The sequence below is a fragment of the Hipposideros armiger genome, unplaced genomic scaffold (assembly GCF_001890085.2).
Source record: "Hipposideros armiger isolate ML-2016 unplaced genomic scaffold, ASM189008v1 scaffold_298, whole genome shotgun sequence".
NCBI lineage: Eukaryota > Metazoa > Chordata > Mammalia > Chiroptera > Hipposideridae > Hipposideros > Hipposideros armiger.
Window position 1 is genome coordinate 1326251 of NW_017731648.1, and position 11550 is coordinate 1337800.

Consider the following 11550-nt stretch of genomic DNA (forward strand, 5'->3'; position numbering starts at 1 on the left):
TGTAAATATTCTTATGTTTCATTAAAGTGTTTGGATTTGAGATTTATCCCAGGTCCCAGCTGGCATGTTATACAATATAGTATTTACACCATAGTAGCTTTTGAAAATCTAAAAAATTCTGAATTCCAAACTCTAGGAACAAAGATTTAGGTCAGGGATTAGTATCTCTGGTATGTTAGATATTGATTAGTAATAAGGAGAAAACTCAAGCTAGAGAAGACAATGGGACAACTGTGGGCTGGGAACAGTTTGCAATTTAAAGAGGGTGGTCAGGAAAGTTCTTTCTGAGGAGATGATACTGAAGATAAAGCGTGCAGGAGAGGAAGAAGGGAGGCATGAAAATACCTGGGGTGAGGGGAGGAGCATTTCAGGCAGAGGGAAGAGCAAGCATGAAGACCCTGAGGTGGGAGCGTGCCTGTTGTATCCAGTCTGTGTGGCTGAAGCAGAATGAGAGGGGAAGGTGGTGGGCCTGACTGTGGGTCACAGGGAATGCGATGGGAGCATGAAAAGGCTGAAGGCAGAGGAGGGACAGAACAACGGAGTCCCCTGCTTTACCGATCATAGCTCCTATTTCCAGGGCTCGCACCCTGAGATCCGTGGTGCCTCCTGTCGCACAGCTGCCTCCACGCGGGCCAGGAAGGAAGCAAAGTTTCAGCACGGCGGACAGCACCTCGACCAGCCTTGTTGGTGCTGTCCACGGTCCTGATGCTAAGCGTGGGCCAAGAAAATGTAAAATTGGGGTTGCAGGACACAAAGTCTCTGGGCCTGCCAGAAAGGATGGTGACAGCACACAGGGCCTTGTCCACACCTCATTCCCAGGATAGACAGTCTTAGGCAGAGAACTCAGTCTAAGATGTACTTGTTCATTCAAAAGCTTTCTTGACGTGTCCCTGTGTGGACTCAACTCAACTTAACCAAAACTAAGCTCCAGCTTAGAATGTAAGTGAGAGCACATCCGTCCTCTGCTCAAACCCACTTGTGGATCCCCATGGCACTCTATGGAAAAGCCAAAGTTCTCCCAGTGCCTCAGGTCCTTTGCATGTGCAGATGCCTCAACTTGGAATGTTCTTCCCCTACATTACTGCATGGTTCACTCTCTAACCTCCTTCAAGCCTTTTCTCAACCATCAACCCCTCATTGAGGTCTGCCCCTACCACTCTATTCAAAATTGCGTAAAACCCAAACAGTTGGCCCTCCCAACTTCCCTTCCCTGTGCAAACTTTTTTGCATGCACTTAACATCTGCTCATAGACTATTTAAATTTCTTTATGCTTAGTGGTCATTATCTTCTCCCTCACTAGGATGTCAGCTCAGACAAAGACTTTGTCATCTGTTCACTGTTGAGTCCCTAGTGACCAGAACAGGGCCTGGTACACAGTAGGTGCTCAATAAATATTTGTTAAATGATTTAACTAAGGAGGTTGATAAGTGAGGGAGAAGCACAGACTGACCATGAGCTGTCCACTTCCCCATTCCTTCACACATCAGTCCTCCCTCCCCCAATGAGCTCCTCTGTGTTAAGCATCCTTCTGTCAGGATATGAAAACAGGATTCTGAGAAGTGAGAGAAAGAAATACTGTTTGCATGAGAGATATGCCAAGTATCTGCTTCTCTTCCAATGTACTCACTCAGCCTACATTTATGAGCACCTACTATGTGCCAAGTGCTTTTCTAGGAGCTGGAGATCCAGTAGTGAACAAAATAAAGACCTTACCCTGCTGGTATTGGCACTCTAGTGAGGAGAGAGGCAATAACATAAATACATAATGTTGGAAGTGATAACTTATTTGAAGATAAATAAAGATAAGCAGTTAAAGAGTAAAGGGTGTGTGATTTTACACAGGTGATCAGGGAAAGCCTCTCTGAGTAAGTGATATTTGAGCAGAGACCTAAATGGAGTGGGAAAATGAGCCCAGGGATATCTGAGAGCTGAGTTCTCTAGGCAGAACAGCAAATGCAAAGGACCTGAGGTGGGGCTGTGTTCATCATGCTCCTGTGTATGTATTATAACTGTGTGATACAGGTGTCACTACTGGGTGTTTGTGCATTTGGATTGTTGCAAAGTGAGGTAAATCATGGGTTGTGTATCTGTTGGTGGGGGACTGCGGTACTTTTGACAAGGCAGTGTAACAATGTACCTTATCTCTCTGTGTATGTATAGAAAGAGCTGCAGGGGGCCGGCCGAGTGGCTCAGTTGGTTAAGAGCTCGCTCAAGAGTTTGAGCTCTGAGCAACAGCGGTTCGAGTCCAGCCCAAGCTGAGCTGCCAACAGGTAGCAGGATGGCTCAGCTAAAAAAAGAAAAAGAAAAAGAAAAAAAACCCAAAGAGCTGCAGGAACATTAGCTGAAACGTGTGTGTGTGTGTGTGTGTGTGTGTGTGTGTGTGTGTGGTGGCAATGATATTGTTGTATTAGTGTGTTCTGGTGTATGTTCAAGGGAATGGTGTGGGGGCGCGAATGTGGAAGAGAGTGAGTATGGGATGCTTTGTGTCAGGATAGGATAGGGTTGTGAGCATGTGGGTGATGGGGATTCTGGAAGTGGAATATATGCAGAGATGCCATGGTGTGTGTGTGTAGGGGCGTGGAGGTACCGGCTGTGTGAGTGGGTGTATTGGGGGATGTTGTGGAGCTGAGTTCTGGTCTTTAGAGGGAGAGAGAAAGCCCAGGAAATCTCAGTTCCGCAGTGCCCCTTGGTCTCCAGGCAACCACACTACTTTGAAGTTACCAAGAGACAGAGTTGCTAGGGCAACAGGGGTTTGAGTGGCAGCTCTAGGGCCAAGTCTGGGTGAGGAGCCCCAGCCAGCAATCACTCACCTTGTTCTTCCTTCTCTCCCAGTTTCTCATCAATCCTACCTTGCTTTTTTCATCCATTCATTTAACAAGCATATATTGAGATTCTACAATGAGCTAGTCACTGTTCTGGGCGCTGGAGTTACCTAATGAACAAAGCAAACAAGGTCCCCGCCATGGCCCTCCCTCAGTCTTCCAGCCCGTCTCTTTGTTTCTACGGGCCCCTACTTTGCTCTACGGTGCTGCCCCTGCTTTCCCCCCTCCCCCCGCCCCAGCAGGACCTAGGGAACCCCAGGCCATAAAGGAAGCCAGTTGAGACTCCTCACAGACCCTCAGAGACAGCTTCTGATGTTTCACACACAAATGTCCTTGAGCCTGCAGCCTGCCCCCACACACTTGTACCGGTACTCAGATGCAGAGACAAATACACAGCTACTCCATCTCTTCGCTTCTCAACTGTCATTGGGTGACATCAGCAGAAACACCCACAGACACATGCCCATGGCAATATTCCTCGGAGATATCATAAGTTCCATTTTACAGGTGAGCAAACAGAGTCTAGGAGACTTTAATGTGTCAGCGATTAGGGAAGAACCGCTCCCGCCAACTCTCAACCCTTATATCTGTCTGATTAGCTGATTACTTCACAATAATAGTATTCGTGCTGCTTCCCTCAGCAAACTCAAGCAAGGGAAGGGCCTTTTCTCTTTCAAACACCAGCATTCCTCCTTCCTCAGGCTATGTTACTTGCCCCTTCCATCCGTGAAGGAGATAGCAGAGTCCGATCTTTAATGGACAGATTCACAGACCAATGGAGAAGCCAAGTGCATCGTAACCAATGAGGCCTCGGCTTGGGAGGGACTAAGGGCAAGAACGGGCCGCCAATTGGACAGAGATACGTTGCGGATGGCAGAGACGCTGAGGCGGGTGCTAGAACCGGGCAGGACGGCCGAGCCCGGGGAGGAGAATGCAGTCGAGGCTGACCCGCCTTTGCTGCTGCTCGGCGGTCCAAGCTCTGGAAAAACAGCGCTGCTCTTCGCGGCGGCCCTGGAGGCGGCAGGGGACGGCCGAGGCCCCGTCCTCTTCCTGACCCGGAGGCCTCTGCAAAGCTTGCCCAACAGGACACCGGCAGCCCTGGACCCCCTGCGACTACAGGTAACGGGGAGACGGGACTGGACCAGACAGAGGCTAACCTGCCAGTGACGGGGCGGATCAAGGATTGAGTGACAGGTATACAGACCAATGGCGGGCACAAAGGAAGGGCGAGCCGGAATAGCCATTAGGTGGCGCAGTCAGGAATGAGCGGGGGGCGGGACATGCTAGGGCTTAAAATTGAGTGAAAGACTACCCAATAGAGGGGCGGAGTTAGCGAAAGGCGGTGCTCAAATGGTGGGATCAGGGCACTTAAAGGCGGGACTAAGTCTGGTTGTTGTCCGGAAGCGAGTTGGTTCCAGAGAAGCCGGAGTCGATGATGAATGAGGTCATACTGTTAAGGCTAGGGCTGGGTTTTGAATGGAGAGATTGCCCTAGAGCTTTGGCAAAAAGACATACCTTGTTTCAAATAATACCGGGCAGTGATGAGTGATGGATAAAAAAGGAGGGGGCAAATAAAAGAATATTCCACCACTCTGAGCTGCTTCATTGTGGAACCAGCTGTCGGGGGAGTGAGAGCCTCGTCCAGGAAAGTATGCAAGGAAGCAGGGCTGCTATAGCTGGGAGCCTGGCTTCCTCTGTTGAATCTGGCCCTTTCCTTTTTTCCTCCCAATAGAAGATCCGTTTCCAGTACCCACCCTCAACGGGTGAGCTCCTCCGGTTCCTGTGCTCTGCCCATGAGACCCAGGGGCCTGCTCCCGCCCTTCTGCTGCTTGATGGCCTGGAGGAGTACTTAGCTGAAGATCTGGGGCCCCAGGAAGCCGCCTACCTGGCTGCCCTGCTTCTGGACACAGCTGCCCACTTCAGCCACCGGATTGGGCCTAGCCGAGGCTGCGGGCTCATTGTGGCCCTCCAGACCCCGGAGGAGGGAGACAGCGGGGATGCCCTGCAGCTGTCGCTGCTCCAGAGGTATTTCCCTGCCCAGTGCTGGCTGCAGTTGGATGCACCAGGCCCAGGACAGCGCTGCCTCAGAGCCTGCCTGGAGCCAGGTGGGCTGGGCCCCAGGGCAGAGTGGTGGGTGGCTTTCCAACCAGATGGAGAGATGACAGTCACCCCATGGCCTACCCAGGCTTGTGACCCTAGCCCAAACAAGGGTTCAAGTTCTGGAGGCCAGCCTTGAGCTTTGGTATGTGACCACCTCTCTATACCTCAGTTTCCTGTGGCTGGAATACTTACCTCAGGGACATGTGCAGATTCAAAGACCTAAAGAATGTAAAGTGCCCTTTCTCTTTTAAAAATAGCATTATCATGTACATATTGTACCCTATCAACATATTTTAGTTTTGCTGTATTAAACTTTATGAAGAGTTTCATGAGAAATGTAAATTTATGAGACTTCTTTCTTCTCCCCCTCAATATTGTTACCAAGATTTGGCCATATTTTCTAGTTCATTTCTTTATCCCTACTGCATATAATTCCATGGGTAACTAGACCCTAATTTATTCATCAGGTTGACTTTACTGCTGTGAACATCCTTGCACACATGTCCTGAAGTGTGTGTGTGTCAAGATCGTTAGGGTATATACCGTGTTTCCCTGAAAATAAGACCTAGCCAGAGAAGAAGCCCTAGCATGATTCCTCCAGGATATAGAGGCACGCACCCCTCACATGAGGGTTTTTTGACCTGTTTCAGGACGAAGGGTGCCTTTTCCACAAACTCCTTCAGCTTAAAATATTCAGTATGCCAAGGTGCCATATTTTGGCACCTAAAATCACATGAGGGCTTATTTTCCGGTTAGGTCTTATTTTCGGGGAAACAGGGTACCTAGAAGTGGAATTGCTGGAGTAGAAGGTATGCATATGTTTAGCTTTCCTCGGTTATTTCAAACTTTTAAAAAGTGGTTAAACCTGAATTTCCAACCACTTGATAACATTTGGTGTCATGAGAGTGCTTTCTTAGAATGGGGCCTGATATAGAATAAAGCCCTATGAATTAATGTTATATTAGTGGTACAGACGAGCTAGAGGCCCATTAAACAGTTTTCCTCTCCCTGGGTGCACAGCTAAACAGCATTCCCTTGCCATTCATGGTTCTAGCTGGGGTCATGTAACTTTTTGGCCAGTGGAATTTGTGAAGAGGAGATGGAGCCCACTTCTTTGCAAGATCCCTTAAATGGCCCTAAAAGAACCTTCTGTCTCTCTCTTTAGTTGGCTGACTGCACAGGATCCATCTAAAGACCTCAGGGTGGCTCTGGTGGGTAGTGAAGCTACAAACAGGAAGAGTCTGAGCTTCTAACTCATCCCAGGGATGGATGTCCACCTGTTTGAATTGAAATATGAGAAACCACTTAATATGTTAAACCAATCAGATTTAGGAGTTGTTTGTTATGGCAGCTAATGTAACTTACCAGGTCTGACAATTAAGTTCTGAACTTGTTGCAAGTTGGCGAACTTGTTGCAACGATGTTGCTAACCTTTTTTTGATATCAGATATTCGTTATAAATTTGTACCAACTGGACAAACAGTTAACGAAGTTTACTATTTGGAAGTGCTGAAAAGCCTGCATGAAAAAGACGACCTGAACTTTTTGCCAATAATTCATGGCTCTTGCTTCACGACAATGCACCAGTTCACACAGCACTATCTGTGAGGGAGTTTTTAGCCAGTAAACAAATAATTGTATTGGAACACCTTCCCTACTCGCCTGATCTGGCCCCAAATGACTTTTTTCTTTACCCAAAGATAAAGGAAATATTGAAAGGAAGACATTTTGATGACATTCAGGACATCAAGGGTAATATGACGACAGCTCTGATGGCCATTCCAGAAAAAGAGTTCCAAAATTGCTTTGACGGGTGGACTAGGCGCTGGCGTTAATGCATAGCTTCCCAGGGGGAGTACTTCGAAGGTGACCATAGTGATAATCAGCAATGAGGTATGTACAATAGCACTTTTTCTAGGATGAATTCGTGAGCTTAATTGACCTTGTATACTGACATTCATATTATTATGATTACTATTCAGATTTCCAGGTCCTGAATTTCAGATGGCGCTCACAGCCTTTTACTGTGGCCCCTATGGCCTGGACCTAGGAAAGATGGGGCTTACAGGGTGTTTGTAGAAGTAATGATAGAAAAACTTACATATATATATATATATATATATATTTATATTTATATTTATATTTATATTTATATTTATATTTATGTATGTATATGTGTGTGAGTGTATACCAAAAACCCCCCAAAAACTATACATTTAAAAATAACTGCAAGGTTGTGACTTCCTGAGCAGGATGGACTGGGCACATAGCCAAGGTCAGCAATGCCCCTAGTCCTCAGGGAGGCCTTGCTGACCCTGCCTAACAAGTCTTGTGCCTGGATTAGCACTTGAGGTTATGCTGGGTCCCCAAGCATTTGAGGACTAGAGTCCTAGGAGCAGGCCATGTAGCTGGGGGTTGGCTTGGGGGCTGGGACAAGGCTGTTCTCATAAGGGTTGGAGTAGAGGCCATTAGATGAGCCCCCCTTGGCTCCCTGGGAGTCCCTTGAGCTGTAGTCAGTTGAGATGCCAGAATCTGACACCACGAGGTATAGGTACTTTAGATGGGGTGGGGTGGGGGGCAGCTCAGGGGGCAGTGCTCTCGGACGCAAGAGCTGGGAGCTGGGGTCCAGGATGGTGTACTCAAAGCTGGCAGCCGAGGCCCCCCCTGGCTTCAGGGCCAAAATGGATGAGCAGGAGGATGCTTCTGAGCCTTCATCCATGGCTGCTATGTCCAAACCGCCACCAGGCTGTGGGAGGTCCTCACTAGGCGGGCTCCGAGGCAGCAGCCACTTGTCCAGCACCAGGTAGGTGTCCTGGGCATGCTCACTGCCCACCGGCTCCAGCAGGGGCCCCTCAACATCTGTCCCTGGCTCCACTGCTTGTGTCACTCCCCAGCAGCGCTCAGAGAGAACTTCCAGGGGGGCGGGTGGGTCCTCTGTGAAGGGGGTGTAGGGGGTCCACCACAGACAGCCATCCTTCTGGTACAGCCACAGCTGGGAAAACAGCACCAGCTGGCTCAGAGACCTGGAGTTTGGCCACAGGAGCAGGGAAGCCACAGGCCCTGAGGGGACAACCAGGCCACCTACCTGGAAGTTACCCTTGTGGGTGGTGAAGAGACCCTCAAACTCACTCTCGGGACTTGGGATGCCAGGCCAGATCTTCTGCTTCAGAGTCCTGGTGAAACCAAAAGAAACAGGTACATGGGCATGTGTCACTGAACACTCACCAATACCCCCTCCGCACCCAGTCACAGGGGCACAGACATTCCTAGCCCCTGGTCATGATGAAAGGAGAGGAAAACATAGGGGCTGGGGGGTAGAGGCTTTGGTTAAAGTATCTGCAGAGCCCTGTAGGAGGGCAACTGAAATAGGATTTTGAAGAATGTAGAGGATTTCAACATATACTGCCTCATGTTCCCTCTAAACGTGGCTCAGGCTTGCCTGGCGGTCCAGTATGTTACTTCCCTCACTCTTTGCCATGGTTCCCCAATGTACCCAGAATAAAATCCAATCTCCTCCCCCCAGTGCTGCAGAAGACCCTGCGTACTCTGACTTGTCACCTCACTCTCGTCATCTACTGCGCCCTCTTAACACACACTGTTCTAGCCATAGAGCTCTTGTAACGGCTTCAATGTCAAGCTCATACCCACCTCAGGTTCTTTTTACTTGCTGTTTCTTCTCCCTGCTTTTCACATGGCTGCCTTACAACCATCAGATTTCCACTCTAATGTTACCTTCCAGAGGTTTTTTTCTAACCATCCTGTCATCTCCCCATATCCCATTTCTTTCTCTGCTATCACTCATCACAATTTATAATCAAATATATATCTGTTGGTTCCCTTGTTTGTTGTCTGACTCAACTATGAGAGCCACAAGGTCAGGGACATCTGGTTTATTCTCCACTTTCTCCCCAGTGCCTAGCACATAGTTGGCACTCAATATGTATTTTCCAAACAAATGAACAGGGCCTCAAAAGACAACTAGGAGATTTCTGGGTGGGCAAGGCAGGAAGAGCATCCTAGGCAGAAGGAACAGTATGTGCTAAGGCTTGGGAGTGTGAAACCACATGGTATGTGCTTAGAATTACAAAAAACTCAGGGTGGCTGGTCATATCATAAAGCATCTGAGGAGCTTGACAACAGGGATGGGGAGACAGGGGCTTAAATCTTTCCATTAAGCCCACCTCATTGATTTTACAAAAGTTGATGAAATCGGGAAAAGGAACTAGCAAAGGAATCCAAGAAGGGGCAGCCACTGAGGTAGAAGGAAAACTAGGTAAATGGCCCTCAGAGCAGAATGTTGTAAGACTCTGGGTCTGGTCTGGCTTGCATCCCAGCCCTGCCACTGACTCCTCACTGTGTGACCTTGGGCAAATGCCTGCCCCTCTCTGAGCCTAGGCTTCCACAGTGAAAGGGGGACGTTGGTGGGGAGGGGTCTGGGCCAGGTGCCAGAATAGGGTGCTTACCGGCGATGGGAGAGCAGGGCGAGTACAGCCAGCAGCAGCAGGATGAGCACGAGGATGAGGGACAGCGTCAGAATGAGTGGGTCCAGGTCTGGAGAGCCGGTAAGAGGTCAGGGCGGTGGGCTTGCCCCACGCTCCGCCCCAGTCCCTTCTATACCCCTGCCTGGGGCCTCACCACTAGCTGTCAGCAGCGACGCAGGATCCGACCAGGCGCTCCAGAAGCCATCGAAGCTTGGCTCGGCCATACGCGCACGTACCATGAAGGTGTAACGCGTTCCGCCCCGTAGTTTGCTCAGCACGCACTCAGTGCGGCCATCCAGGATTTCCACCTGGGGGCGGGGCGCGGGTGAGAGGCGTGGCCAATACGGGACGATATGTAGCGCGGGCCAATCAGAGAAAGGAAGGACGGCGCCCAGGCAAGGAGGAGGGACGTGGGGGGCAATAAAAATAGGAGGTGCGGCCCAGGAAGGCTCGGAGCCAATTAGGATGGGGCCGCTGGTAACGCGGCGCCAGAGCGTAGAGGGAGCGGGGCCCTGAGGGATCTAGGGTTTGGGACAAGTTAGATTCAGGTGAGCTAGGAGGCATTGAGAAAGGGGCTTTGTCGGTGGGCGTGGAGCTACTTGGGCTCAAAGGCAATGGGATGTCGGGCGTCTGGGGCGGGGCCATGGGGGAGGGGCCGTGGTGGTCATCTGGGCGGGACTTAGAGAGGTTGGGCCTTTGGGGTGGCCTCTGGGGAGGTGCGGTAGGGGCGGGCCTCACCCTCTGCGCTCCTACTGCTGCGCTGCCTGCGGAGATGTTCACCTCGTAGCGGATGAGGTTTGCCATGGGGGCCCCAGGTGGTGGGAGCCAGCGCAGTATCACGTGGCCGCCTTCGTCGGCCCGCCGTGCCTGCAGCCCCACGGGGGGATCCAGAAGCACTGCCGAAAAGGGTTGCTTTGGTGGGCAGAGACCGAGACCCCCTCCGGACCACTCCCGGATTTCCGGCGAACTTACCCACTTCGTTGATCTGGATGACACGGCTGTAGCGTGGAGCGCCGGAGGAGGCCTCTGTGACGCGCAGTTCTAGGGGCACGAAGCTCGAAGTGTCGGCGGTAGGCAGCGAGCACCAGAAGCGCACAGCTCCCCGGGCCGCGGGCGCCTGGTGCAGGCGGCATGGCTTCCACTGCTCACCCCTGTGTGCGCAGTAACCGGGTACTGTCGGCGCATTTTGGACACTAACACGATGGGGCGTCCCAACCCCGACGTACGCTTCGCCTTAGACCTGATTTGGAGGGGAGTTGTCCCAGCCCTGATGTTTGGGGTTGCGCCTCAGCGTGATCACCGGAGTGTTCTCGCCCTGGCCACTAGGGGACGTGTCAGCCCTTACCCCGCGGGTCCCCCACCAGTGACCACCAGCAGGGGAGATGCCATCCGGCCCTGGCCCATGCCTGCCCGATCCCTCCACCGGTGAGGGCGCTCTGCCTGCCCGGTCGGACTCACTCGAGCTGGTAGGAGAAGCTGTAGTTGTCCGGGCCGACCCTGGCGCTTGCTGCTTCCTCCCAAAAACATGTCAAGTCCTCCAACCGCTCTGTGAAGCACAGAAGCTCTTCGGGGCCGCGGGCCGCCAGCAGGGTCGCTTGGGTGGGCAAGGGGAGGGGGTCAGGACAACTGAACCCTGTCCTGGAACCACAGCGCCCTCCCCCTCTTTCCCGCCGCCTGTGCAGACAGATAAGAAAAGCCCCACCCCGCTCTCTACCCCAGCAGGGCCCCTCGAGGGGTACGCAGAGGTGGTGTCTCCCCGAACTGCTAAACGCAGGTTGCTTGCTTGACTTTCGCCCCAACACACACCCGCCCACCCCACGACCAGCTGCATGCAGCGTTCAAGGTCTCCGACTCCAGCTGCCCGGCCTTCCCCAGCCATGGACTAGCGAGCCCGTGGGTGTATGCGGAGGAGGCGGGGCTCCCTATCAGCCTCGACAGGCTCCCTGCTGTCCGATAGCGCCAACCGTGCCCCCCCCGCCCCCCTCCCTCACCCGTCGGGCAAGGGATCTGGTGCCCGCACACAAACCGTGTTTACAGTGGCCTGCGGCCAGGCCCCTCTGACTCGCACCCGGGCTTTTTTCTCTCTCCCCCACTGGAGGGTCTGCCAGTTCCCCTCACCTCAGGAACTCTAGACCGCAGAGCCCAG

At 51.8% G+C, this 11550-nt stretch overlaps 2 protein-coding genes and 1 long non-coding RNA gene across 6 annotated transcripts in view; 2 read left to right on the forward strand and 1 right to left on the reverse strand.

The window, feature by feature from the left end:
* The first annotated feature begins 3658 nt into the window (after nucleotides 1-3658).
* On the forward strand, nucleotides 3659-6646 carry SWSAP1 (SWIM-type zinc finger 7 associated protein 1). 3 transcript variants are annotated; one of them, XM_019659241.1, is made up of 3 exons: nucleotides 3659-3942; nucleotides 4556-4848; nucleotides 6089-6324. In XM_019659241.1, exons 1-3 carry the CDS (start codon nucleotides 3694-3696, stop codon nucleotides 6174-6176), a joined length of 630 nt encoding a protein of 209 aa, XP_019514786.1. In that variant the 5' UTR covers nucleotides 3659-3693; the 3' UTR covers nucleotides 6177-6324. The 3 variants fall into 3 exon arrangements, with proteins under 3 accessions (XP_019514786.1, XP_019514787.1, XP_019514785.1); XM_019659242.1 differs by lacking the exon at nucleotides 6089-6324 and adding an exon at nucleotides 6624-6646 and having other exon boundaries at nucleotides 3662-3942; XM_019659240.1 differs by lacking the exon at nucleotides 6089-6324 and having other exon boundaries at nucleotides 3662-3942; nucleotides 4556-5265.
* Nucleotides 6647-7102: 456 nt separating this feature from the next.
* Nucleotides 7103-11550, reverse strand: part of EPOR (erythropoietin receptor) — a 5446-nt gene continuing 998 nt past the window's right edge. The window contains exons 2-8 of one of the 2 annotated variants that reach the window (XM_019659224.1): nucleotides 10863-10998; nucleotides 10377-10555; nucleotides 10143-10300; nucleotides 9559-9712; nucleotides 9387-9474; nucleotides 8009-8096; nucleotides 7103-7915 (exon numbers count right to left, since the gene is read on the reverse strand). In XM_019659224.1, the coding sequence (XP_019514769.1) occupies nucleotides 7313-7915; nucleotides 8009-8096; nucleotides 9387-9474; nucleotides 9559-9712; nucleotides 10143-10300; nucleotides 10377-10555; nucleotides 10863-10998 (1406 nt within the window). In that variant the 3' untranslated portion in view covers nucleotides 7103-7312. Of the gene's footprint in view, nucleotides 8097-9386; nucleotides 9475-9558; nucleotides 9713-10142; nucleotides 10301-10376; nucleotides 10556-10862; nucleotides 10999-11550 lie in introns of both variants that reach the window. The other variant, XM_019659222.1, reaches the window with a different exon arrangement.
* LOC109391585 (uncharacterized) lies at nucleotides 8034-8764 on the forward strand. The gene is made up of 2 exons (XR_002125876.1): nucleotides 8034-8118; nucleotides 8447-8764. It is a non-coding gene; the product is annotated as an uncharacterized LOC109391585 (long non-coding RNA).

Bases quoted from the DNA above. Each gene is read 5' to 3' on its own strand.
- SWSAP1 (XM_019659240.1), top strand. From the start codon at position 3,694: ATGGCAGAGACGCTGAGGCGGGTGCTAGAACCGGGCAGGACGGCCGAG. The intron at 3,943-4,555 runs GTAACGGGGAGA...TCCTCCCAATAG, and splicing joins TGGACCCCCTGCGACTACAG to AAGATCCGTTTCCAGTACCC.